General features: G+C 53.4%; 3 protein-coding genes across 20 annotated transcripts in view; 1 reads left to right on the top strand and 2 right to left on the bottom strand.

Annotated features, from left to right (window-relative positions):
- GPAT4 (glycerol-3-phosphate acyltransferase 4) overlaps positions 1-4,456 on the top strand; it is a 36,109-nt gene extending 31,653 nt beyond the window's left edge. The window contains exon 13 of the mRNA XM_030312571.2: positions 529-4,456. Coding sequence (XP_030168431.1) covers positions 529-637 — 109 coding nt within the window. The 3' untranslated portion in view covers positions 638-4,456. The remainder of the gene's footprint in view (positions 1-528) is intronic.
- Positions 4,457-18,363: 13,907 nt separating this feature from the next.
- On the bottom strand, positions 18,364-22,481 carry NKX6-3 (NK6 homeobox 3). The gene is made up of 3 exons (XM_030311868.1): positions 22,100-22,481; positions 19,986-20,155; positions 18,364-18,603 (listed from the first exon to the last, which is right to left on the bottom strand). The coding sequence occupies exons 1-3, from the start codon at positions 22,479-22,481 to the stop codon at positions 18,364-18,366; spliced, it is 792 nt and encodes a 263-aa protein (XP_030167728.1).
- Positions 22,482-25,193: 2,712 nt separating this feature from the next.
- Positions 25,194-27,840, bottom strand: part of ANK1 (ankyrin 1) — a 135,547-nt gene continuing 132,900 nt past the window's right edge. For all 18 annotated transcript variants that reach the window (XM_030312564.1, XM_032592857.1, XM_032592864.1 and 15 more), the window contains one exon: positions 25,194-27,698. Coding sequence is in view for 7 of the 18 variants with exons in the window: in XM_032592857.1 (XP_032448748.1) it covers positions 27,672-27,698 (27 nt within the window). In the remaining 11 variants the exon portion in view is untranslated. The remainder of the gene's footprint in view (positions 27,699-27,840) is intronic.

Genomic DNA, 27,840 nt, shown 5'->3' with positions numbered 1-27,840 from the left:
AGCCCAGGACCCTGAGAGTGACTTGGTTTCCTTTGCAGCACTGTCCCTCACGCACAGAAGTCAGGAGTGGCAGCTCCCCTTGTTTGTTGTTGGCATGAATTTGCAGAATCCCTGGGTCTGAATTTACAGATTTTATCCCACAGATCAGATGTGCAGATTGATTATAGTCTCAGTATTTCTTAAAGCTTGGCTCACGTTCCATGATCCCAGAATACCTCCTGTATCTTTTGTAAGGTGAGGGCAAATTGGTAGAAAGAATTGTAAACTCCTTGTAGGCTGAAGTGATTACAAAGTGCCTTGAACATGACTGGGGAGTTCTGACCCCAGGGCAAGAGTGAGAGCTATAATAGAAACGGTGGAGTTGGGGCGTGCAGCCTCACTACTGACGGCACTTCGGGAGGGAGAGAGCCACGGGGTACTTTTGTTTCTGACAGGTTCTCCTCGGGTTTGGAGCAGCGTGTTGCTGCTGGCTGTGACTGGGTGGGCGGGAGGCCTCCTTTGCTCTTACACCAGCCTTTCTCCCATCAGGGATGGTGGTCTGAAGAGGGAGAAGGTGAAGGACACGTTCAAAGAGGAGCAGCAGAAGCTGTACAGCAAGATGATCGTTGGGAACCATGAGGACAGGAGCCGGTCCTGAGCCCGCGCCTCGCGCTGGCTGGAGCCACCACTCGCGGGCCTGACCCGCGAGCCAGCTGGAGCTGCCACCGCCCCCTGCCACCCCCACTGCTGCGTCCTTGCCACCTGCAGGGCTCCTCAGGCCGCCCTGGAGCCCAGGACTCCAGCTTCTTCAGGACCGCCCCAGGGACCCCTGGGCTTGCCATCGGAAGCAGACGCCGCTGGGGGCCGCTGCCCGGGATGGGACACCCTTCTTGTCTTCTTGAGTCCATTGGAGGAATGCCATTAAAGTCCTCTCTCCACCTGCACACGTGTGGGACTGAGTGGTCGGGAAGAATCGGCCGTGGGCCCGTGTTCGGTCTGTTGCGGGTGCCACGTGCCAGGGGCTCTGCTGGGGAAGGGGTCCACCCGTGCGCAAGGAGACAGCGCCGAGGCGGTGCGGCCTGCTTTGGCCTGAACATCACCCCCTACCCCGGAGCTCTGCAGACTGGATGGAAAGAAAACTGTTGTCTGCAGGGGCTCTCAGCAAAGCGAGGTTTCATTCCTGTGCTGCTGCCACGGGCAGTAACCAGAGGGGACGGTGAGAAGCAACGTGATCGGTGACTAGCGTGTGGTGGGAACCAAGAGTCATTTTGTGTTTCAGCTCCAGTGCTGACCCTGAACTCCCATGTGACTTGCTCTCTGTTAACTCGTGCCTCAGTTTCCCCATCTGTAACCTGGCTCAGGAGGGGAAGGGTGGTGATACCTACCTCACAGGGTTGTTGTGGGGATTGAAGTGCTACTTTGAAGGACAAGTTGCTCAGTGTTACAAGTGTAGGTCCATGAAACGTGGCAGGACAAGGTCTGAGCTCAGAGCTGCTGCAGAGGGCTTTGGGTTTGTTTCTGTGAGTCAATAAAATTGTCTCTGATGGTCAATGATCCGAGGGGTTTTTCCCTTCCCTCTGTCTCCCCTGGCTGCAGCCCTAAGTAACATGTCTCTTAACAGCAGTTACAGGTCTCTGACTTGGCCATAACCCCAAGACTGTAGGGAATCCACTTGACTTCTGGACTGAGGAATAGTATTATTCAGAAGGAGCTACTGTTCCTGTTGGATGTTTGCATATCTGTCTGGTTAACTTGGAATTTCCAGCACAGATGAGCTGTGGATTTCTGCGCGGATAGGTGCAGTGGGATTAGAGGCGTATGAAGAGGTGCTGTTTGTTGGGGTTGGGGACAAAGCAGATGAGGCAGGCAGTCTGGATGGAAGAACGGTGGAAAGCAACAAGGACCTATGGGGGCAAGGAAGCAACGGAGGCTCTGGAAGGGTTAGTGAGGGGGCCAGGTGGGTTCTGGCTGCATGTGGGCTCCCACACAGCTAGAGGAGAGCTGCAGGCCTCGTGCGGTCCCTGCGTCCACCCACGGTCACTGTGAGGGCAGGTCTGAAGCCTAGCAACCCTCACCAGTTCTGGCTTCTAGGGTCTACCAATTTCACATACCTAACGAGAGAGAGAGTTGCCTCATCCCCAGCATTCACCCATCCATCCATCCATCCCCCACTCCGTCCCCTGGCCCCCCCGCCCCCCCCCCCCCCCCCCCCCCGCATGGTCATGACACCTTTCTGGATTTGCACCAGCTGTGGTAAGCGGTGCCTCTCCGAGGCCACCCTCTGGCCTGTGATGGGATGATGTGGAAGGGCAGCCCTGCTCCTGAGCCACTGACGTGATAGCACTTTTGTCTTTTCTGCCCTTAGTCTGACTCTGGCCCTACCTACTTCCTGTTCCTTTATCTCCCTTCCTAGCCTCCCCTTTCCTCTTACCTTTCACCTCGCTAGCCAGTGAAAGATTATTTTTCTCTCAAATAAAAACACTGTTTTGACTGTAGGGAACAGCCTCTTATGAACTGTTTTACCAAGAGTAAACAGTGGTTTTCAGCCTTTAGAGGAGGCGATATTTATAGTGTTTAGTGTTTAACAACCATCTGGGATGATCTTTAAAATTGGTCTTGAAGATCAAGTTCCCTTTTTAAAAGTTATTTTTTTAAAAGCTGTCTGCTGTTCAGTACGTTTACATCATGGTTTTCATCGGTGTGCTGAAAACAATGAGAGAAAACAAGAAACTACGAAATCAGGCCTATCTGCTGCTGATGGCACGGCGGAGTGTTAAAAAGCTGGGGTTAGAGTCACTGCTGTGTAAAAGAAATACTAGCAGAAACTAAGCTAGGATTAGTCTACTGTTTTACTAGGAGCAGAGATGTGCATTACACCTCAAAACACTCTCTAAAACTTTATTTAGTGCTTGTCACAAGCATGGAGAGTCCTCAGGCTACACCATCCTCTTTAACTGGGGACCCGCAGGCCCCGCATTATCCATAAGGCAGGAAGGAGTTCCATCTGGGATGGCTGGCCGGGTCTTGAGTTGCAAAACCTCACACCACCTAGGAAGAACATGTAAGGCAATGTCAAGTCCAGAATACTCTTGCCCTCAGGATCCTAGCAACAATGAGGATGACCCTGGCATAAAACTAACGGCATCAATTAGTGGGGTGAGCACGGGCCAGCTTCTAATCCCACTTCCTAACCTGCTACTCATTTGCCGTTCTCTTTTTCTTGCGTTCCTGATCCACAATTAAGGGCTTGGGCTAGATGGCCTCCAAAGCTCTTCCCACCTCAAGTGTCTGTAAGTTTTAAACCCATGGCTCAAACTTTAGCTCTAAGTTCTAAAGCCATCTAATTCAGAAATATGTCCGTTTGTATCCACTTGATTTCTCCAAAACATCAGGGCTGGTGAAACTTGACTCCATCAGAGGGGCCCTGGTGTCCGGGTGAAGTGAGGCCAGGCAGGTTTGAATGTGGAGATCAGCTGTTTTCACTCAAATATGAGATCCCCCGCCCCCTCGCCTGGCTAGTTAGAGAAGGAGTTTTCAAAACAGGCAAGTAAAATTCCCCTGTCAGAGGAAGCTCAGGAGAAGGCTGCCAGCCACGCCGGAGATAGCAAGCTCAGCTTGATGGGGCGGTTTGGGATGGCAACCTCGTGGACGATAGAACCAACTTTTCGGAACTTGGTTCTTCACTGTGTCAGCTCCCCACCCCTCGCTATTGCAGTGCTTCAGAGATTAAAAAAGGCTGGCTGTGAGGCGGCAGGGAGCGCTCCACAGAGCCCTGAATGCCCAGCCCAGCCCAGCGACCAGTCCTCGGGCACCATCCTGTGCCAGCCCTTCACAGCAGCATCTCACCCTGCTGTGCTGCAGAAGTGTTCTGGGTCTGCAGACCTTGCTGTTCCTCCCCGAAACTGACCACAGAAACTCAGTGGTCTGTGGGACAGGTGCTTCCCACATCCGTGACATGTGAGCGAGTCCACTGTGTCACAGGTCACGCCTGCCCGCCGTGCCTCTTCGGTGGCCAGACTCGATTTCTCCAGTCGCATTTGCCCCGTGTGGCCTGGGACCTGTGGGCTGGAAGGGCAGCTGCGTGCACACTGGCTCTTGGACAGGCTAAGAGACGACCATCCAGCCATCCATCTTCCACTGCACTAACACCTCCTCTCCCCCCAGTCAATATGTCTCTCTCCGATGGGAAAGTTAATAAATTTTGCTCTAGATTAAAAGTATTGATCATTTCATTTGTAAACGATAAATAAAAAGGGGGAACTTTTCATTGCACCAGGGGTAGCGTCTGGTGTATTTTGCCGGTGAAATTGCGCTAGCCGATGGGGGGGTGGGCTTCTCATATGCATTCTGGCCGGCCAGCTGCATTGATTTCCTATTAGTCTCCCCAGCACCACCCAGTAACACATCATTTCAGCACCTGCTATTAATGGTCTTTTGATAAATAATCACTTGTAAGTCAATAAATTTTTATTAAACAGTGTGGCTCTTTGATTTATTAAAATCCGACCATGTTTGTCTGGGAGAAAAGGGATGCTGAATTGAAGTGGAGGTTTTCATACATCTTCCTGACGCCGAGCAGTCACCGCACACTCCAGAGAAAAACAATTGCATTTTAACAGAAACAAAACAGCCGAGTTTGGAACTTGGGCCCGGGGAAACTTTATCTTCGTCAGTCTGATCCTTACTCTACAGGGAGCAGCCGCAGCCCGAGGGCGCCGCGTCAAGAACTTTGTACTTGCTTCCGAGAGCAGTGAGGTACCTGGGCTGGGCCCTTCACTGGCATTGTGGGTAGCACCGAGCCTGGGCGGTGTCGCAGGCCAGCCCTGCACTCGGCCCTTCCGGCTGAAAGCCACACCCGGAGGGGGCACCCTTGGCAAGCGGGCATCTGGGATCTGTGAGAAGAGTTGGATGGTGGGGACTGTTCGCTTCCATCCCCGGCCCGGTCTCCAGAGTCACAGCGTGTGGCAGGAAGTGCCGAGAGATAGTTTATATCTTGTGGAGATCTTGGCTGTATGGATGATTTTTAAAAGCGGGCCAATAGCCGAAGCAACTGGAAATCTCTTTGTGTGGACTTGTCATTGGCATAAAATTTGCTGTATAGCGTTTGACAAGTTTTCTTCGAGACTAAGACGGCTCCAAACGGATTGTTGTGTACAGAGAGGCCCCAAACACTGAATACAGAAGCAGAGCTCCCAGCCCAAAAGGAAGTAGGGAAAAGAGGAAAATCTGGCTAGTAAAACACTTTAAAACTCACAGTTGGAACTCCTTGACCCTGGCCTCTAACTGCTGTGACTCCTTTTCCATTCCTATTTAGTGTGACAGGTGTTAATAGGGAGGCTTACAAAGTGGGAATTGCTAGTAAGAAGTTCAGCTGAGGGCTTTGATGTTCTTAAACATTTTATGTTACTTAATGTTTAGATCACACTCTTAAACATGTTTAAAACTTAATGTTTTGAACGTGCTGCAAGGTTTCTCTTGTTGCTTCGAGTTCCTTTTCCATCCTGGTCTTGGTGGGGAAAGCTTCAAGGGAACCTTGAAGGCGAACAGGAAGCTAGAGAGCAGAAAACAAACGTGTGACCGTCCCAGCAAGCAGGTGAGAATAATGTGGGTTTTTAGGGGCGTGGCCCATCCCGCCCCCAAGTGCTGGAGGCTGGTCTAGCTCCCCTCGCAAGGAGCCCACAGCCTGAGCCTAAGGCTTGAGCCCAACCTCCAGGGAGGTGTAGTGGTGTGCCAGAACATGAGTATCATTTAGTATATTCTGCATTTTGGGTGTGCAAAATTCAAGTCCACTTTCAAGGTAAAACAGGAGACTTGTGAAATGTTTCGCTTGGGGGCTTACCTCTCCACTTGTGAATTCCCCCTCACTTTTCTGTCCACGTTCTTTCTACTCTGCTGTTAGGACTTTGGTGGGGAAGTTGGAGAAGAACCATCTTAGGGTTTCTTGAGCTCCGTGAATTTATTTCTGGTGATTCGGAGTCAAATACAGTAAACTATGGGATAGGAGTGACTCAGCTTCCATTGAAGCTGCTGACGGGGGCAAAGAGAGTGAGGCTGGCACGGAGGAGTTACAAGGGACATTTGAGCCATCAGAGCAGGTATCTGCACACCTGTAGATATGGCCAGGGGAAGGTGGAGGTTGGAGGGAGTAAGGGTGGAGCCCTGAAGCTAATCCTAGAGAGCTTTGTGCGTTTCCCTGTCTTGACCCCACAGCTCTCCAAATGCATTTTCGTTGCCTTTGAACCCCTCCACATAGCACAGACTCAGCTCTGACTGGCTGGAAGGGAGGTCAGGAGAAGGTTAGCTGGTGCCTTCTCACCTCATCCCGTCCAGAGTTCTAGGCCAAGATGTTCCTTGGCTCCCCTCGCTCCCTCCTGCCCTGTTTTCAGGGTCTGGACAGACTTGTTCCTCCGTAGCTGAGAAGTGGCTCTGAAGGAGCCACCAGGGGAGGTGCCAGCCTCCTGGGGGTCTCTGGTTCCTGCCGCCGAGGTGGGCTTGGGGAAGGGCTGCCTGCACTCAGATTGATCCGCCAGCTGTGATTTGTCATTTCTCCGAGGCAGGCGCTGTTTTCTCTTGCTTCAGGAGGCCCCTTCGACACCTGCTTTATTTTTCTTCCTGCGCTGACGTGACGGGAGACAGGTGTTAAACTACTTAATCACTTTAAAATTGTTTTAATTTTCTGTTTTTTATTGATCTCTCCAGCACCAATTAATCAGCTCACTGGACCAGGCAGTTAGTACATTAAAAATTGTCAGGGAGGCCGTGCATCTTGCAAAATGTCTAAAAAATATTCGGCTAGCAAATTTCGTTTTTCTTTGGCATGCAACAGTCCTTGGCCCACAGAACTCCCACTTGCAAAGGACCCTTGCCTCTGGGGCTTGCGTCCCTGAGTATTCAGGGAACAGGAGGGACGCTGGCCAGAGGGGCCTCCTACAGGAGAAACGGAAGCAGGTGCCCTTTTCAACACTAATTTGTCACCTTTCCTTCCACTTCTGCTTTCTGCTTCCCACACAACATTGGGTCTCCTTTCCCTAAGAGCACTGGGAATTTTTGTGGAAGGGCGCACTTGCTCTGCAGCCATGTGTCTTGACCCCCACAAGGGCAGGAATTCACGGTCTGTGACTGTCCTTGCAGCCAGGCACCCGCCCACAGCCAGATTTCCTCTCCCTGGGATGTCGGCACCTTTGATTTGTCCTTCCGATGTTGCCAAAGCCACCTCCCTGAGGCAGGGGGCCTGCTAAACTTGGTAAACTCCCTGAGGCAGGTGGCTCTGTGTGTCACGCTGCCTTGTCCCTGGCACCCTGGTGATGAACGTGAAGTCTTTCCATGGAATGTTCTAGACAACCCCACCCCCACAGTCACCTGGTCCTGTGCTGCAAACCCTTGGCATTTATCTTTTATCACCCCTCTTGAAAATCATTTATTAACTTCTCGGCTGTACTTTCTGAATTAAATAAAAACATGGACAGAATAACCAGGAGCTTCAATATCATTTCTTAGGGATATAAATTTGGTTTCCAGTTTTCCTGTTTTGGCTTGATTTTCTATCACTTTCCAAAAGCGAGTGCCTTATTTTTTTATGTGGCAAACCAAACATCAAACAGCCTGTCTGCATGCTCCAAATTGTCTGTGCCTTCCCAGTGGGTGCCACCCTCCAGAAGCATCTCTATGCTCTTCTTCCTTCCTTCCGAGTCGCCGAGACTAAAGGGCATCTCATTTTACCCTCCCCCACTTCCCCACGCTGCACCGCTCACAGGAGCTGCCCCCCAGAGACCTCAGGCACAGCCCTTTAGAATCAGGGCCGGCAGCCCCCACCTGAGGAGGGAAGGGGCATGAGCCCCAAGTTGTGGGGACGGTGGGGGCAGGCACAGTCAGCCCCTGCATGCTGGCCCCCCGCCTTATCTTCCCCCAGCACCCAGCCCCACCCGCTCTGTATTAATTGGTATATGATTGGACTAGGGCATATAATCTAGTATTGATTTTCTCTCTGGACGCCACAGCTTTATTTGCTCACATCTGCCTTGTGTTTAATTGGTGCTTTGCTCTGGAAACAAGAGATCTTATCGGCTTGTTTGGTTCCTTTTCCTGGGGCACACAGGCACGCACACACCCTCACACTCTCCAGTTGGCCCGGCCCAGCCCGGCCTCTCCCTGACCCACCCCCCAGCAGTGAGGCATTCCTGGAGGATAGGAGGAACACAGAGTGACCCAGAAGGCTTTCTCAGAGATTTCCTGTCTTTACACTTGACCTCACGTGCAGTGCCTGGTGTGAAAGTGTGCATGACCATTATTAGGGAAAACGCTGGCTTTGGAGTCAGACCCAGGTTCAAATCTGCCTCGCCCCTTCCCTGTATCATGTGACCTTGAGGCTAGTCTATTGAATTTTTCTGCATTGCAGTATCATTTTTATCTGAGAAAAAGGCAAAATAGCTTCTTTGTAGGATTCTTAGAGAATCTCTTTCAATCAACACACACAGTAGCTGGCACTTAGTAGGTGCTCAATAAACAGCAGCTCCTTGACCAATAACATTGCACCCTTCAACCTACATGCACTGACTGCCTGGTGTGAGAGATCATAGCCCAGTGTATGGGAGAGAAAACGGAGTCACCTGTGGCCACCTTTGTCCATGCAGGGTGAGGGAAGCATGTCCAGTAAGGCTCACAGTCCTGTGAGAATCTCTCACGCCAAAGCACTGCTGTCACCACTCACCTTGTCTGAGGCTGGGAACGTCTCCTGTGCTCTCCCTGCACCTGAGAACTCACTCTCAGCTGGGCTTCTTCTGTCACCCGGCATCCCATCCAGCACAGCCCCAGGCCGGCACCTGTGTTTCGAGGTTTTGTTTTTCTTTCCTCTGACTATGGTCCTGCATTTGGGCTGGTCCACCCTGGGCTCTTTGTAGCAAAGGGAAGAGGTAAAGGCCAGGGGTAAACACTAATTTCCTATTGACACAACATTAATTCTCTGGCTTGGACAGGTGAATGTGCTTTCACTCACTTTGCCAAGATTAATGATGTTTGTTTGCCTGCTGGGAGGCCCTAATGAGGGGCTTTGGAACGCATGCCTTCTGGGTTGGCTGTGGGGAAAGAGGCGTGATCCCGCCTCTTCCACCACATCCAGCATCGTTGTCCCTGTCCGGGTGTCGGTGCCTTCCCCTGGAAGAAACGGGGTGAGCGAATTATTGGTTAAAGAATGGGAACTATTTGTGTCATGGGGTTATTACTGACAAGGAGACCTTCTCAACAGACCTGCACATGGGTCTGGGGTCAGCCCACCCCTCCCCTGCCTTTCACCTGAAGCTCTCTTCTCACTTGCCCCATTTGTACCCAAGGGGGTCGTCAAAGGGAGGGTCAGCCTTTGGCTCATTGCTCTGAAGAGTAAGCAATAGTACAGGACAGGACAGGGCCTCTGAGGTGGGGCCGCAGGCACAGGAGCATCAGGACAACAGAGGATGCCTGATGACGCGAGGGGAGCTAAGTAAGTGATGTGGTAACTAGACTGGAACCGAGCAGCTTCTGTCTGAGACTCTGCAGACTCAGCACAGCTTAAATAGGGCAAGAAGGGGCCCTACAGCTCGACCCTTCTGGGCAGCAGGCCGAGGCAGATGGGGGCGGGGGGTGGACGTGGGGGGCTGCTGGGGTGGAGCCACTCCTGTCCAAGCTGCTGCAGATCCGTGCACTGTCAGGGGCTCTGGAGACTTCCTCACCATTGTGGGTGGGGCGGGCAGACCAGTCCATCTCTGCTAAGGCAGCCTGGCCCACTCACCCCCCAAGAAGCGGGAGAGGCAGTCCCTGTGAGAGCCAGGTGCTGCTCTTTTCTGGAATTTGAGCAAGACTCAGAACTAAGAAACACTGAGGAGGGGAGGAATCGCTTAATCCAGTCCGTACTGTCACTAAGGATGGTCCATTCATTGCAGCATGGCCATCTGAGCTGAGACGGGGAAGCTGTGGAGGAAAGGGAGGAAAAGGGTAGGACCCAGCTCTCAGGCCACAGGTGAGAGGGAAGGAACTCGAGAGTTCGAACCCAGGCAGCTCCCTTTGTCCATGTTGCCAGCCCTCTGGCAGGACCAGCCTATAAGCAAACCACAGGATTAAAAGAAAAAAAATTTTTTTTTACTCTGTTAGTATTCTTTCTGTTATAAATTATAGAAACCCAATTCAACTAGACTCAAGACAAAAGGGTATTGTCTCCTGAAAAGGCTAGGGGCAGATGAGGCCTAGCTGAGTTTGGGCCTGACACAGTGAAACCCATTCAGTCCTGCTCTCCTGCCAACTCTCAGCCCTAGTTCTTCCCCGGGTTGGCTCCCTTCTCAGGCGGGTGCCCCCTCACAGAGGCAAGATGGCCGCAGCAGCCAGAAACAGCTCCACGTAGGGAGGTGAGACAGGTAGATCTGAGAACAACCTGGGTCCCTACTCATTGGCTGGGACTGAGCCTCAGGCCCATCCCGGAACCAATCTATCACATGACCAGAGAGGTGGCCTTCACTGATTGGCTTAGGACTGTGTCACTCATATACATGAGCCTGGTGATGGAGGTGTGGTCAGCCCGCCCACACTAGATCAATCAACAAGGCAGGACGGTTGTTTTTCCGCAGTAACATCAGACAACAGTACCAGAAAAAGGCAAGGATCAGTGCCAGGCAAGCCCAAACCACAGAAGTGCTGTGCCCTTTTACTTCTGGCAGTGAGCGTAGACGCTGCCATTCACGGAGCTTTACAGCTATCCTACACCTGGCCGACCGACCACTCTTGCCCTGTATCTTCTCACCTTGGCATGTGATGGCCCCAGCTAAAGCAGTGTTAGAACTGCAAGCTTTCTTTTCCAGAACACAGCAGCAATGGTTTAGGAAATTTGTTAGAGCCGGGTCTCTCCCAGGAACCCTTGACGGTTTGATTACGTTAGACCTTCTCACAAGTATCACAGCCACAGAAACGATTCGGCAGCAGGAGGCCTGACGGGTCCTGCCATCTCTCCCTCTTTCGTTGTGAAGAAGATCCAGACCCTTTGCAGCTTTCCTTCCATCCCTGCCGCCTCCGGCTATTTGAAAATAGGAAACGCAACAGAACCCAATGCAGATCATTATGAATAACTCCAAAGCGGGTAGGGAGAGCTGAAATGTGGGTTTAAATCGAGTTGGGCTTCTGAAACCACTATCTGTCAAATTTGTCCACTCCAGTGCCCCAGGGCATTTGTTCTCCAGACACATCCCAGGGACACACCTCTCCCAACAGAGTCAGAAGATCCAGAAGGGTCCTGGGAATCTGTATGCCTGACAAATCCTATGTCAGGCAAGCTTGGGAAACTGCTTCAGTGAACATCTTCCCTGGCTGTGTCATATCTGCCCCTTCTAGAGGCACTGGCAGTCAATTGCGAAGCAGCAGAAACCACCCCAAGAAAAATGATGTTTGCTGTAGTTGTGTACTACAATGCATTTGATCAGTGTGTCTTTGATTAGAGGACTTCATCTGGTCCTTTTGTGTCCTCTATAGATTTCAGGTCTTTACACACTGAGGAGGAGACACAGCCTGCACTTAGAAGACAAGAAGTTTTGATCTTGAATAGATCTCAGTTTCCTCATATGCAAAATGGGGATAAAATCTGATGGCCAGTCTATCAGAGAATCAATTGAAATAATGTATGTGCAACTGTATGGAATGCCATAGTGAGTTTGATATTATTGTATTATTGTTTCAAATGGGGATTCAGTTATTGTTTTCCTTTCAAATTCTATAAATTCTAATTTTTAGGTCATATAGTTTCAGTGAGTGATTCTTACCAATGAGGATTGCCTTTATTCTAGTGATTCTTTAAAAAAAAAAAAATTTTTTTTTTTTTTTTAGAAAGAGAGAGACAGCACGTGGAGGGGAGAGGGGCAGAGGAAGAGGGGAGGGGAATCTGAAGCAGGCTTCATGCTCCATGCAGAACCCCACATGGGCCAGTCCCAAGATCTTGGGATCACGACCTGAGCCAAAATCAAGAGTCAGACACTCAACTGACTGAGCCACTCAGATGCCCCTCTAGGGCTCCTTCTTACATGATAAAAGATATAATGCTTTTGATGAGATATGGTGTCTCATGGGTCAACAGAGAATTGCATTATTGTTAATGTACATTGCCATTAATTAAATTCTCTCTGGGACACCTGGCTGGCTCAGTTGGTTGAGCATCCAACTTCGGCTCAGGTCATGATCTCACACTCCTGAGTTAGAGCCCCACATCAGGCTCTGTGCTGATAGCTCAGAGCCTGGAGCCTGCTTCGGATTCTGTGTCTCCCTCTCTCTCTGCCCCTCCCCCGCTCGCACCCTGTCTCTCTCTCTCTCTCTCTCTCTCTCTCTCTCTCTCAAAATAAATAAACATAATAAAAATTTTTTAAATAAATAAATAAGTAAACTCTCTCTAATCCTTAACTGCTGCCTCCTCAGGGTCCCTCTTTCCTTTGAAGACATTCCTCACACCACTAAAGCATTGCGTTCCCTTTCTTTCTCAGCAGCTGGTCTCCTTCTTCTAGACTGAGCATCAGGAGGCTAGGGGGCTTGTCCCCTGTTGGGATTCCCAGCAACAAACCCAGTGCCAGGCAAAAGCAGATCTCAAATGTTGACTTTATGGACTTTAATTTATAACACATGTAATCCTAGTTTTCTTTTTAAACAGTTCACAGCCCAGACTTAATTCAAATGGCCCCTCTCTCTTTCCCCTTTTATGTTAGTTAAGAGTGGAAGCTCCAGAGTCAGTCTGACTGCCTTACGTTGTGTAACCTGGGGCAAGTTACTTAACTTCTCTGGGTCCCAATGTCCTTGGCTATAAAATGGGTACAGTAACAGTGTTAATTTCATGTGAGGGTTTTTGTTTGTTTGTTTTTTTGACAATGAAATGAGAGAAGCCCCTGGAACAGCTCATGGAACCATGAATGTTTAATGAATGTTAGCAGGAAGCAACCGTGGGAGTGGTGGTGGATGTGGTCAGTGCAGTGAGAGGCAGAGCATGATGCTGAAATTGAGTAGAATCACTACTGAGTATCCATGGACTTGGGATCTATCAGTTCATTTCTCTGCCTCAGTTTCTTCATCTGGAAAATGGGGATGCTAAATTATACATGGCTGTTGGAGACAAATGAGGGGATGTGAGTAAAGCATTTAGAATGGGTCCCTTTCATAGAAGGTGCTGGAGTCTTCTGCAGAATAGGGAACAAACAAATGTCTCTTTGGCATCCTGGTGTGATGCCAATGCTCTTGGCCTGGGGACAAGGTGATCACAGGGGTTTCTTTAACCTCATTCCCATGACTTCTGCCTCCCGAATGACAGAAGTCCTTCCTACCACAGGTTTGTACTAAACTCCTCCTTAAACTCCCAACCCACCCTCTGAACCAACTTGAAAAGACATGATCCAATAATCAGAACAGCACATCTTTATTTGATACCATTTTGTTTATCCGAGCATCATCAGAGAGTGAACTGTTCTAAGCAAAATAATTTCCCGGTGAAAATTCTTCTAAAATATTCTGCTCTTCTGGCCACATTCTGCAGAACAAGAAGGACACAGCTTAATCCTTCTGATGGCTCTGGGACATCGTTATGAACATGAACCACAGTGCTGTCTTCTAAGACCTGGGACCTAAGTCGGGTTTAATGCCCACAGAGGGCTCTGCTCTGAAATCCTGTGTCTCCTTGTCAGCCGCTCTCACAGTTGCCAGCCTGCATCTCGGCTCTAGTCGTGCAGCTGAGGGGCTCCAGCCCTGCCTGGGAGGGTGGTGGTAGCCCCCGCAGGTAGCTACTTCCTTGTCCTTGAAACTTCGGAAAAGTTTTGCTTCCAATCAGGTCACAAGTGCTGTGACTGTACCCAGACTCCTCCACATCCATTGAACAACCTTTTATGGAGCACCCAATTTGGACCAGACTCTGCTCTGAGAAGAGAAGTGTTATGCACACACATTCCACAGTCATACCCACTCTGGACCCTCTCACACTGTGGCGTGCATGGTGTGTATAGGAGCCAGATATGGGGATCTGGAAAAGATGCAGATTCTGGAAGGGGTCTGCATTTCTAACAAGTTCCCAGGGGAGGCCGCTGCTGGTGCTCAGACCATGTCTTAGAGGAGCAAGGCTTTCCAGCAGAACTGACAGATCCAGACCCATCAGGAGATAGGCAGGCCAGGTAACCAGGAGCCCAGGCACATAGAAGCCCTGGGAAGCGGTGGGAATCCCTCACTGCACCAGGCTTGCTCTGCCTAGAGGCCAGCTAACATTTCTCTAAAAGCACTGTCTGTCCCTGAAGAAACACATCTATCTGCAAACTGAATTTGGCCCTCCACTTCCGGTAGCACCCTTCCCGGAAGTCCAGATCTCAGGCAGTTTGCCAGTAAATGAATCTAATCACACACGAGTCCTTCCATAGCTGCCCAGATAGCAGGTGACTGGCTGGGGCTGGATGACTGACAGGAGTATGTAGCTGGTCCCTTGTTGAGAAGACCTGCTTAGCGATGGCTCTGGCACTCCCTGGAGGCATGAATTTGAGGAGGAAGGAGAGAGCATGAGCAGACTCCTATTTCAGTGCCCAGGCTGTCCTGTGCATTGTACGTGATTTCCTCTAATCATCTCCTCAGCCTTGCAGAGTGGGTTGTCAGCCTCACCTTACAGATGAGGAAACTGGGTTTCAAGAGGTTAACTAACTCGGTCACGATGACCTACCTACTGGTTGGTGACATGGGGCCCGTCAGCTTCCAAAGCCCTCTTTGGATAATGTAACATGTACTGTTGAGTCACACTCATCAGCTCTGATCTCACAGAGCCCCTGCAAGGTCTGCATGATCATTCCTGTCTCACAGATGAGTATACAGAGGCCCAGAGGCTGAGCATCTCACCCCATGACATTGAGTGGTGGAGCCAGCATGTGGGCCCAGATGTAACTGAACACAGTCCCCTATGCTATGCTGCAAGAAAAGAGTCAGGTCAACTGGTGTCCAGCCTCAGCCCCACAGGTGGCTGGAGTATGAAGAGGGGTTACCAGGAGTGGGATTCCAGGGCCCCATCTCGTTTTTAATCACAGTGATCAGGATGTGGCCATTCTCAACCTGGTAAGACACTCTCACCCTGCTACTTGTACCCAGCCCGGCTGAGACATGTCCTGTATGTGTCCTTCTAACTTTGGGGACCACAGGTAAGAGGGCTGTGGCAGAATCTGTGCGTGCCTGTTAGAACCTACCGGGCTGCCCATCAGAACAGGGCTCTGTGGCTATTGGGAGCATAGGATTTAATTTTTCTCCTTGTCTCATCCCTGAAGAGTTTGTGATGTTGATGCAAGAAGCACGAGTTTCTAAAATAACTGGATTTTTGTTTAACTCAGGATGTTCAAGAAATCCCTTTTGTAACTGGGTATCACGTGTCTAGGGCTTAGGATTTCTTTATGATACATGAAGTACCACAGCCTTGAGTTCTCCCCAGCAAGACACATGTGCGGGCATGTGCACACAAGCGCGCGCACACACACACACACACACACACACATCTGCAGAGGACAAGACTTATTCCAAATTCCCCTCAGGAATCCGGGCCATCCAGCTTGGGCTATTCTCCCATTTCAAAGCAATGGGAGGCAGTACCTCTGCCTGGCTTGGTGCCCGTGCTCAGGTGGCCCACGGCAGCAGGTATGAGGTAGGGGAGACAGCTGGGACGATGGAGGCTTTGAGCTAGAAAGTTCCAATGGCAGGCGTCCCAGAACTTTGAGATTGGAGAAGATTTTGATTAGCTCAGCAAATGTCTCCCAGGGTGGCAGGGGCGGGGTGGGGTGGGCGGTAGGGAGGGAACACATTCCCCAGGCTTGACTTAATACTGAACCCAGACAATTTGAATCAGACATGAAAGAATTACAGCGATCAGAGAGCCGTTAGGATTATAATTTGCTTACCAAAAAAAGCAAACCAGCACAATGTTTTGGGTCACTGGCTTCTTCCTCCCCACCTGCTTCATGACTTTGCAGCGGGATTAGGTTGGCGGCCACTTCCAGCCTGCAGGCCCCGCACTCTCCTCAAAGTGCTCAGGAAACTGTGTAGTGCCTGGCTCCTGGGGTCCGCGGCAGTTTTCGTTTTGGGGTCTGTGCTGAGTGAATCCTCGGGTCCTCCCAGGGTGCCATCGTGCCTGCCGCAGCCTGGCTGCAGGGCCCCACTCAGGACACATGTGCCAGTGGAGGGCTCCTCAACGCAGCCTGTGACCAGGAGCACACAGAGATGGTGCTCAGTTCTTAGAAGCTGCCTTGCTTCCTTCCCACCTTATGTCGAGGGACACTGAGCATGGGCATCATTCTGGACTGAGGGTTAGAGCTTAAAAGCATCATGTTCATGTTCTTGTCAGTAACGCCCGGTCTCTGGGTCCATTAGGGTTACTACAAAAGGTTAGAGCCTCAGTTTCTTCCTCCTATTCTCGTTCCCACTCTAAGCTGATTCCACTAACCAGAGTCTCCGGCCCCGGGGGGCCAAGGGACTTGGGACTGCAGAAGGGCAGATGACTAGCTACCCGAGCAGTTGTGGGTGTTTGCATGGATCATTGAAGTTGGAAGGGGCCTGAAAGCCCACCTCGTTTTAGTCTCTCACGTTACAGGCTTTGTGAAAAAAAAAGGCTTTGAAGGGCTGCGCCTGGGGCAGCCTTAGAATCAACTCTCAGGTTGCTTTGTCCCCCTTCTGTGACTTGGCTTAGATCACTTCTGAGCCTCAGTTTCCTCATTCATGTAATGAGGCTACGCTAATGCCTACCTCCTGGGTTTCTTGTGAGGGCAAATGATGTAATCGGGCCTTCGATGTGGGAGAAATTAGTAGGTAGGTGTTCAGTTAATGTCAGTGCTTCTGTTCTCTTCCCCTTGATCTTTTCCTCATGGAACCTAGTTCCTCAAACAGTTCATTTCTCCCCGAGAGGCTATGAATTCCAGGAGGCCAGGAACTCCATTAAAGCCTTGGGTTCCCCCCCACCCCCACCCCCGCACCTATGACAGTGCCTGGCATTGACCAATGAGATTCCCAATTGACCGGTGTTGTGCAAGGGAGCAGGCAGCCCTGCCTTCAGGGAGGAGGGCCCCTCACAGCTGGCTTGGCTGGGACTCCGCGGCCGGTTTCACAGAAGCACACGAGCCACGGGGAGGTTTCTGGGACTTTAATTTTTACTCTTTATTTTTTAAAAGCCAGTAAAGATGGGCAAACGCTCGGTCCCTTTTGGGCTGCACTCCTCCCCGCCCGCCTCCCCCAGCCCCTCCCACCTGCCGGCTGCTCAGCATCACCTGGGCTGAAAAACACCACCCCGCTGGACAGTGCCCTCCACTGCGCAGGCTCCAGCGCCTGCCGCGGGGCGGTCTCAGGAAAGGAAGGGCCCGGGGCCGGGGAGAGGTGGGGGTCCTGCAGCCCCTCCCTGCAGGGGCCTCTCCCTTCCTGCGTGGGGTACCCCAGTTGGAGAAGCCGGGGGTTCTGAAGTCCCTTCCAGCCCTGCCATCCCTTCCCTCTCCCCGGGTGATCTTGCCCTTGTATCAGCACCGAGGGCAGCCCAAGGGGGCGGCTCTGGGGTGCAGCACCGACCCCTAGGATTCTCTCAACTTTTCTCTGCCTCTTCCTCTCTCTTTCCCAGCCGGGGTGGTGGGGGTGGGGTGGGGGGTGGGGTTCTAGTCGCTCCCTCTTCTGGGGGAATCCCCGCTGAGGGCAAAGTGGAGAAAGGAGACCAGGAGAACCTTTCCCTCCAGGGGTGTGATCCTTGAGTTAGGATGTCAGAGGCGTTTCTTCTTCGCTGGGACCCACTTCCCCTCCCGGAGGTGGATTTCCTCCAGTCCAGGTCCTGTATTTAGTTCTGGCCTCTCAAGTGGGATCCTTCCTGTGCCAAGGTCTGAGGAGGGAACCCGGACGTGCTATCTTTTCTTCTGCAGTCGGCCAGTAGCCCATCTGGACCCAGCACCCTGGTCTCCCAACTCCGAGGGTGGAAGGGAGACCTCTGCCCAGGCCGACTGCCTCCCTGGGGGTGCCCCCCCCCGCCCCGCCCCGCCCCGCCACCCAAATCACAGTGGCACGTGTGGGACCCCACAGCCAGTTTCCTGGCTTTGGAGCCAGGTCGCTTCCATCCACCTGTGCGCTCACGAGTTTGCGGGGCTGGCAGGTCAAGGCCTGGGCCCCCAGAGGTGCAGAAAGGCCCAGAGGTGCCAGGGCTCGGGCCGCGTTTGTACGTCCCTCCTCCCTCAGCTAGACCGGCCCCTTCACCACCACCTCCGCCCCCGGTCCTCCCCCTTCTCTCCCTCCCCCCCTCCCTCCACGTCGGCGCCGGGGGAGCCCTCGGCCCTGGGACCCCCCACCCCACCCGCAGGGCAGGGGAGGGACTGCGGTCGGGCCTCTGCTGAGACGCGGGGGTGGGGGCGGGCGAGGGGGGCGTCACACGCTGTGCGCGCCCAGGCTGAGCACCGAGAAGGCGGCACGGTGCTTGCGCAGCAGCAGCCGGATCTTCTCGTCGTCCGAGTCGGGGTCCAGCGGCTTGTTGTACTCGTCGTCCTCGTTTTCCGAGGCCGCGCGCTCCCCACCCGCGCCTGCACCGCCCGGGGCCCGAGGCGTGGAGGACGAGGGCTCCAGCGCGCTCTTCTTCCGCCACTTGGTCCTTCGGTTCTGGAACCACACCTGGGAGGAGAAGGAGCCCGAGGGTCGTGCGCACACAGCACACACAGGGTCCCCCTCCAGGAGGTGACTCCACTCAGCGGCAAGGACACTCGATCCTTATTTTTACAGTATAGTAAAATAAATGGCTCAGTAAAAGAACAGGTTGTAATATTCATGCCGTTTTCTGGGGGAGAGGGTAAAATAAAAAATGTAAGTGCAGCAGCCCTTTCTGCTAAGCTCTAGCCCTCCCTGCGGTGTATTTTCCTTCTCCTTTGCCACGCGGGGCACTTGGATGGAAGAAGCCGAAATGGCCAGGCATTCAGTAGGTGCTCAAAAGTCATCCCTTCTTCAGTTTCATAGACCCTCACTGAACTTCCTGAATAATTTCTCTCTAATTACAAAAATAACATATTTTCATTGCTTACAATAGTTGAAGAGTGCAAAAAAGTACCTACAGAAGCAGAAAAATGCGCAAGAAGACCACATTTTTCTCTCCACTTCCATTCAACAGACCAGGAGGCTGCAGAAGTAGGTGACTGGAGATGCTAGTGGAACCCAGACCTGGGGTCCAACCTGCCCCTGTACTTCCCTCCTCTACCCTTGAATTCGTCACCATGTCACAGCGTGGAGCAGTTGTGACATACCTCAAAGCTTTCTTTTTGGGGGGGCCCCACCCAAAGTCTCTCAGGAGAGATCGAACATCAAAGTTGCCCTCTGGGAGCCTGGTGGCAGGAGCCTGTTTGCTGACTTCAGACTCTGTGGCACGTATTGTGAGCATGGCCACTGCATCCGGCTTGGAGGCTTCCTACACCAGATATCCTATCTGAGCTTCATTTGGGTGGCCCTGGGAGGAGGCGTTATCTTTATTGGCAAACCAAGGCCAGCTCCTTCTGCTAGCCCATGCAGCAAGACCAAATACAGCCCTAACATGGCTCAGAGGCTGACTCCTGATCTGGGCCAGAGGCTGCCATCAGCTCTTGAAATTTCTTCTGGTCAATGCAGTGCAGAGGAGGGGAAAGCATCAGGTTGGCGCCCCTCGGATCTGGGCTTGATCCCCAACTCTGCACTTAACAGCCAGGTGACCTTGAGCAAGAGGCTCAGCTGAGACAGTTTCCTCATGTGTAAAGTGGGTAAGAGAACCTACATCAAGGGTGCTTTATGGATTAAATGGGCTCCTACACTCAAGGCTCTCATAACAGAGAGCAGTATTGACAGCCTTTTTTTTTTTTTTTTTGGTGATGGTGATTATCACCATCTCCAGGGTTAGGTGGGCAGGCAGTGCCCAAACAGCAGGAGAGCCAGGAGTTGCTGGGAGAGTGAGGCTGCCTCTCTTCCATTCTGTGGCATCCTGTCCTGGCAGGCTGCTCCCTGCAAGGCAGACACCTTCTCCCGCACAGACTCACCTTGACCTGCGACTCGGTCATCCCCAGTGAGTATGCCAGCCGTGCCCTCTCAGGGCCAGCCAGGTACTTGGTCTGTTCAAAGGTCTTCTCCAGGGCAAAGATCTGATGTCCCGTGAAGGTGGGCCGGGTGTGCTTTTTCTTGTGGATGCTGTCGTTCAGGGGGTCCGGGGCTGGCGGGAGGGAGAAAGTATGTGGTTAGCGGGATGAGCAGGGGTCCCAGCCCTGTCCTGAATCTCCCACTGGGCAAGCTCCTTCGCAGAGAAGCCACTGAGATTGTGGGGGCGTCGTGACACCACTAACCAAGCAGCGTTCCTGGAGTTCTGACAATAGTGACTGTGGCGGCCTCTGCTGTGTCTGGATGGAGAGGGACCTCCAGAGGGCACCTGCCCCAGTCTATAGCATCTTAGGAGACAGAGGGAGCTTAAAACCTGCCCTGGTCTCATTCCTTGCTGTGTAATGTTTTCACTACTCAATAGGACTTTCTTCCCAGTCTCAGCGACACCAGAAAAGAGACCAGGCACCTTCCACCAACAATCGGGGCCCCAGGGGGTCTGGGAATTCCTCACTCCCTAATTCCCTGTTCTGGAGATCCCATTTTCTAGGTTTCTGAGAAAACCAAAGCCTTAAGCCCCAAGTTACTGCTCTCCCTTGTCACCAGGCCTAGAAGTCATGTGGCCTCAACCACACCTGAAGAGTTTGTAAGGAGGCTCAAGCCCCTGACCCCACCCAGCTAGGGCAGCTGTTCAGGCAGGAGCTGGGCTGGAGGGCTTCGGGGCTCAGGGGAAGGAGAAGGCCCACCTGTCAGGCCTTGTTCAGTGCAGCCCGACAGCCCATGTCACGTCTCCTCATGTTACAGGTGGGGAAACTGAGGCACCAAAAGGGGAAGAGACCTCCCAAGAGACCATCATCTGCAGTTCTCTCTCCTTTGTGTTAATTCAACCACTGACTCAGATATTTTCCTGTGTGTGGCTATGCACTTGGGATTGAAGAGTAGGGATGTGGAGAGAGAGTGTGTGGTGGGGGGGAGGGGACGATGGAGGTGTGAGGGACAGAGGCCTAAAGTATCCCCGAAACCACTTCCAAGAGATGAGGTCTTCGCCCACATGGAACTCTCCATGTTTCAGGTTGAGTCAGCGGTGGGCGGTCAGGCAGTGTGACCGCCTGGAGAGGCATAGCAGATGGGGAGGCCGGTGCCCTTTGGTGGGGAGGGGGGTTCCTTGGTGGGCCCCAAGCTTCTACTGCAGTGGGGCAGCCCCGGCGTTAGAGAGAAGTGCAGGTTCCCTCCGCCTCCCTGCCTGATCCTGGCTGGGCCTCCGTGGCCCAAAGATGGCTCCTTCAGCCACCGTCACCTTCCCTGCCTCCCAGGTGAGCCTCACCTGCCTGTGCACGACCTGCCACCCCCTCCTGGCCCCGACTGGCATCGCGGGGGCCCTGCACCAGTCCTCTGAAAACAGGTCTGCGGATGGCAGGGCAAGGAGACCCCCCCCACAACAACTACAGCCAAGTCTAGCTTGACTCAGCGGCTGTTCCTGGAGTCTGGGCTGTTGTCGCTGCTCCTGTTGACATAAGCCCTGCGGAGGACGGTGGGAAGCCGGCCTCCTTGAACACAGGCAAGACCAAGACGGGGTCAGAGTGCAGCCTGTGTCCCTGAATGGTGTCAGGGCATGCGTGGGCTCTCTGGGAAGGTGATGCTGCAGCAGCTTCTCACTGGGGACTGCACTTGCTTGCTTTGGATGAAGAAGTGACATGGGCTCCCAGTGGGAGAAGGAAGGTGAGCTACCAGCCGGACGCTGCACAGGGCAAATGTAGGCTATCTGGCCTTCTCCAGACCTGGAGACCCCCAGGTTCCCTAGGAGGGCGGCTGAGACAGCAGCTGGTAAGGGTGGGGGGTGAGGGGTGTGGCGCCTGCCCGGATGGGGTGGGCCAGGGAGGGGACAAGTCATTCCTGCACTGAGGTGGGACGTGGATCCAGGTGTCTGATGGCTGAGGAGAGGTGGACGGCAGGTATGGACCACCCCGTGAGTGTTCCCTGCCCACACCTCCTCCTGCCCTGATCCTGCGGTGCCCACCGCCTGCCTGCCCGGGGTGGGGGTGGAGCCTTGCCCTGTACTCACTGTTGCCGCACTGCCGCCCGCCTCGCCAGTCCTGGCCCGTGTCCGCCCAGCAGTTCCGGGTCCGGGTGGGGTACTCATTGCCAGCTTTGGGAAAATTCCCCACCTGGGGTCCATAGTAGACCCCCTGGGAGCCAAGTCCACCAAAGCCTGCCACGTGAGGGTAGCTGGAGAGGAGGCCGCTGTTCGGCGTGGCCACAGGTCTGCTCAGGATGTCTGTGATCCCATGGGGGGTCCCGGCGGCCAGCTGGGGGCCCAGCCCCGGAGGGCTGAGCTTGTAGAAGGAGTTCTGCACCGAGTACTGGCACACGGGGGCCTTCATCTCCGAGAACTGGGCCAGTGGCGTGTTGTTCAGCAGGAATGTGCCCTGCAGGTTGGACTCCATGATCTTCGGGTTGGGGTGAGGGGAGGTGAGAAGCCCAAATCCAGGCTCCTAAAGCCAGAGACCCCAAGCTCTGACCCAGAAGCCCATGGCAGGTTTGAAGGGTCAAAAGCGGCCGAGCCCCAGATTGCCCTCCCACCTAAGATATCCGGCCCAGCCCTGGCCTGGGGACCTGGCACCTGCGTCAGCTCCTCGGAAGTCAGGTGCTTCTGGGGCAGGTGAGAGGCCTCACCAGTGCCCCTTCCCTCTCTGTCTGTCCTGGAGAAAGGCGGCTCCCCACGCCTCAGCTCAGACCCCTTCTCTGCCTCTGAGTCTGGGGACCCTCCATGAGAAGTTTTAAGTTCAGAGAAGCAACATTTCCCTGATAAAGATATGGCCCATTAGAATACAGACCGGAGACTGGCTGAGCTATGAGAGGCGCGGCGCCATTGGTCGAAACCCACACGGGCCTCACATTGGCTTTTCCAAGACAAATTGCACTTTGAAAGATTGACTGTAAAATCAGCCAGGGTGTGTGTGTGTGTGTGTGTGAGAGAGAGAGAGAGAGAGAGAGAGAGAATGAGCTCTGGAAGCTCTGTTCATTCTCAGAGGGTCTTTCTGCTCCTGATCCCCCAAGTCAGCTCCTGGTCCCCCAAGTCCAGCTTCTAGGAAAAAGTGGCTGTGGGGGGCCTGGGGCTCCTGAGGCAGCTGGAAATCCCAGTTCCAGCAGCTGCTCCCCTGAGGGTGAGGAGGCCAGGCTCAGGGGTCGCTGTCCTGGGGTGCACGGGCCCCTTTACATGCAGATGCCCAAGCCACTGCGGAGTGTGGAGTCTGAGCGTGGATGCTTCTCTTCCCTCCTCCGAGCTGGAACGGGTAAGCGGGGAGGCTGGGCTCTGGGGTGGTGGGGGGTGGGGGTGTGAAGCTCTGTGGCCCGCCTGAGAGCCTGGCAGTGGGGGTCTGCCAGGCAGATTGGGGCAGGCGGTGGGAGTGGAGCAGCACTGCATGTGTATTTTCTTCCCACCTCTGCCTCCGAGCAGCCTTCCCTGATTCCCTCTGTCATCCCATCTTCCTCCTGCGAGGAATCACCTGTGCATCTGCTGGAGCTATGGCCATGTTCTGTCTGGCTTGGCACCTGGGTTGGAAAGCTTTGGTGGCTGAGATGGCTGTTGATTCAGTGGCGGGTCTCCATTGCAGGCACTTTGTTAGTGCTCAGTCACTATTGGATGGATGGGACTAGGCTGAGTTGCAGAGCACCCATATGTCTTTTATTCTAATGAATTTTTATAATACACAAGGCTCTACTGGGGGCTATCATCCATTGTACAAACAGGGAAACCAGGGTAAATACCCAGTTGTTTCTGTATGGGGCAGCATCCTTTCTTGTGGTCCTTGTGGTGGTTGTTGTTTTGTTTTTTGTTTGTTTGTTTTTAGTAGAAACTAACATGCTACTGGTCTGAACATTTAAAATGACAGGAAAATAGTGATTGCCAGATAGATTAGATAGACTTCTGTCCCTTCTCTGCCTGGCAGTTCCAAATCCTTTCCTGATCAGGCCGTGGGCTCCTTGGTTCTCTCACCACCCCCTGGTCCCACTTTGGCAGGTGGGACCTGCCTACAAGGGCCTTTTCCTGGACCCAGAACTCTGGGTGGTGGTGTTCTCCTCTCACACAGAGCCACACTCTCCCTGAGCTGCTGTTATCTGCTCCGGTAGAACTGGCTGCTCTGGGCCATGTTCTCTGTAGTGTAAATGATGTAGGTTAATGCGAGAAAGACCTCACACAGGCTGTGGAGGTTATTTCTCTGGAAGTTTAGACTAAAAACAAGAAACAAGGTTCTTATTCATCTGAGTTGGCTGTGTTACCAAGCTGCCTGGAGTTCAGGGAAACTTTAATTCCCATTCTCAGCGTTGCCGCCTGGCCCCACCCAGACAACCGTGATCCTGAAAATGTGATTTTGAAAACCCTCTGGATGATGCGGTGGCACAGTCGGCTGGTCCCTTGGCCTGGGTGGCTTTTCTGATACTGAGAGAGTAGCTACAGATTCAGAGCGAGGGCTGGCAGTGTTCCTAGGACCCTGTGACTTGTGACTTGGTCACCCCCTAATGATGGGAACGTATGAGGAAGAAAAGCTACAGCAAACGATTTGATCCTTATTTACTGCCAAGCTTGCCAAAGGCTTCATGTCTGGGAATCCCAGGATGACAAAATGAAGAGACTTTAGCAATTTTTTTTAATCCATTCCCCCATTTGACAGATGAGAAAACTGAGGCCAGCTTGGTGACCACCCTTGCTTGAAGTGTTAGGAACTAGTTAGGAACAGGACGATTTTCTTAAAAGCTCTTGAACTTTGGTGGCATTGAGGGCAGGGGCCAGACCCCTTCACAGGGGGGTCTTGGGGGAGTCCCCCTTAGTGTATGCCAGCCATGCACCCTGGGAGTTTGTGGTACCCGCCTCCATCTACCTTGGACTTGCCCCCATCTCAGGGTAATGCTTAGGAGACAGAATTCTGTTCTTTCAGCCCCAGGGGTTTGAAGCCTCTGGGCTTCTCCCAGAGTGGGCGGTTCTGATGGAGGGGCTGCCCAGGTATCGGGGGAGTGGGCACCTCCCTGAGATGCAGGTCTCCCTGATGACTGATCCCACCCCCAGACTCCTTCGGGGCCCCAACCCAGGCTTCACTCCTGTCCCAGCACCTCAAATTCCCCCAGGACGAGCCGGGAAGGAGAGATGGAGCCCTGTGCCATGAGTCAATTTCTTTATTAATTTTGACATTTGTTCAGCTGGTGTAGGGAGAATGGTCTATACATCAGAGTGGGGGGGGGGGTTCTCTCCCCATAACAGAGCATTTGGGAGGGAGTCAAGAAAAGAGTCATTTTCATAACAATTAAAAAAATCAAGGTAATTCCAAAACTTCTAAAAAGCGTCTAATGTGCAGACTGCAGCATTCTCTAGGCATCGTGTGGAGACCCCAAACTCCTCCCCTAACAGCTCCTACTAGCAACTGGAGCGCGCAGCCATGCCGCCGAGGGCCTGGGGCCGGCGGGCCAAGCAGCCATGCCAGACGCAGCGGAAGGTGCCAAAGCATAGCCTGGAGCCGCGGGGCCCACGCTGGGCTCTACGAGGGGCCACGGGGGGCGGGGGACGGGGGACGGCGGCCTGCGGGGGACGGCGCGGGATCGAGGACGGGAGGCGAGCCCTGCGCCTGTCTTCCCGGGGCGGGCGGGCGCCCGGCCGACGCGGAGAAGCGCCGCGCTCCTGCGCCCCGCCGCGGGGTCGAAGGCGTGGGGGGCCGGGGCCGCGCCTCCCGGGACACAGCCCTCGGAGCACGCTTGGCGCCCCCTGCGCCCGGGCCGCCCCCCCCCCCCCCCGCCCGAAAGCAAAGCGCAAGCCGCCCGGTCCAAGCGGAGCGCCTCGGCCGGCCCCGGGCGCGTGGGGCCTGCGGCCTCCGCCGGGAGACCTGTGCGCTGGTGACAGGCACCAGGGCCGTGGAGGCTCGGTCGTGAGGGAGCTTCTGTGCTACTTGGAAGGTTTGATGTGTCTGAGGACACCTCAGAGGAGAGGCAGGGAGGAAGGTGACAGGACGTCCACAAAGGCTCTTGTGAGCGAGAAGAGCCTGCCAGTCTCTCTCCGGGCCCTAGAGGGCGCCCGCCGCGCAGGGCGGGGCGGATTGTGCTGATTCGGGCCTCGCTCTGCCAGAGGCTCTAGTGTATCTTTAAGGCTCTTCCCTGGTGGCACCGAGGCGAGGAACAGCCAGCTGTCTGCTTCCTTCCTGCTCTGACCGAGGGCCTGGACTAGGAGGGGCTCCGTCCTAGCCCGGGGCCTCCAGGTGGCCAGCTGCTCTCTCCTCCTCCGGCTCTCCTCCCCCTGGGCCCGTGGTCAGGAGTGGGCCCCTCGCCCACCTCTCCGAGTGGGGCAGAGGGGCTTGGTCAGAGTGGGGGCACTGAGGCTGTCCGGCCTAGGCCCCCCATCCTGTGGGCTGCCTGGACTTAGAGCACCAAGTTGGCTCTGGGAGACCTTGGGGGTGGTGGCTGACTTCTAAGAACTGGCAGATACATTCAACTAGCCCTACTCCCTTCCTCTTTCACTGAAAGACAGGCTGTAGCTCCTTCTCCTGCAGCCTGGAGAAGTCCTCAGGAGCTGAGCTGTTAGTGCTTTGTACATACTGCTAAAGTGTTTCTATTGGTTTGCATAGTATTTATTGTTTTTCATATACACAAGGCTGATTACTGTACAGTTTACACTTTGAACACAGACTATGATATAAGTGCTTGAAGATATAGAAAACCTCCTCTCTATTGAACATGCTGGTGCAATCCTGGGACAGCCACCGGCCCGCCCCCAGCTGAGAGAGAAGACCCTTGCAGATGGGGCACTGGCTCCCTTTGAGCCCTACAGCTAAGCCTGGGGGTCCTCGCCTCTGATTCTTAAGTCCCTAACACAAGGAACCCTGAATGCACTCTTAAATTAATGATTTTCCATTGGAAGATGATTAATACTGAGACTGGCAGAGAGAGAGAGAGAGAGACAACATAAAAAAAATTCCAGTTTATCCACAGGAGAGTCTATACAGCTTCGGACGTCACAGTAAAATCTGTGTGTATACTGAGGAGAGGGAAGAGGTGCTTGTGTGCGTGTGTGCGTGTGCCTATGTGTGTGTCCTGAATGTCATATAGAGCTTTCTGGGAGGAGCAGCCCCCTGGGGAGGCGGAGGGGACGTCACAAATGGAATGGAGGTGTGTGGCGGTGGGGAAGGCTGGCAGGTGGGGACATGGGATTAAGGTGCCAAACTGATTTTGTGCCTTTTTTTTTTTTCTTTCCAGGAAGCCCACATGGATTTCCTACAGATAAGGTTAAAAAAAAAAGTACCCTGTAACAAGTCAAAATTAAAATGATTTAAAAAAATATATCATCCCCAGCCACAAAAGAGCCCTTGTTCACTTTTGCGTTCATGTGCTCTCTCGAGCTCGTTTTCTATCACTCTCTCTCTCTCCCCCCCTTCTTGAGGCATTTGTCCTGATTCCCAACAGAGATCCATCGTTGCTAGAGGCAGGATTGAGGACTGTAGGTCATGCGTCTACAGTCGGCCGTTCATGCGAATAGGAGACTAAAGGAAGTCCCTTACAGAGATCATGCCGTTAGCCTAGAGGAACAGTGCGCCACTCCTGCAGCCCTCTGCTCCAGCTCTCCTCTTGTGTGCATGGCAGAGTGTGTGTGAAGTTCAAGGGTTGGGTGTCGAGGTGTGATCCTGAGGGACACAAAGAGAGAAAGAGTTACTTAGAATGTAAAGATGCAGCTCCCAGCAAAACCCCCAAATGCTGAATATTGTGCTGGCTGCTTAGGCAGGGTCAGATTCAGGAGAAGCGGCCAGCCTCCCCCAGCAAGGCAAT

Source organism: Lynx canadensis, chromosome B1, assembly GCF_007474595.2.
Source record: "Lynx canadensis isolate LIC74 chromosome B1, mLynCan4.pri.v2, whole genome shotgun sequence".
NCBI lineage: Eukaryota > Metazoa > Chordata > Mammalia > Carnivora > Felidae > Lynx > Lynx canadensis.
Note: the sequence above shows the minus strand (reverse complement) of the source record. Positions and strands in the feature narration are given on the sequence as shown.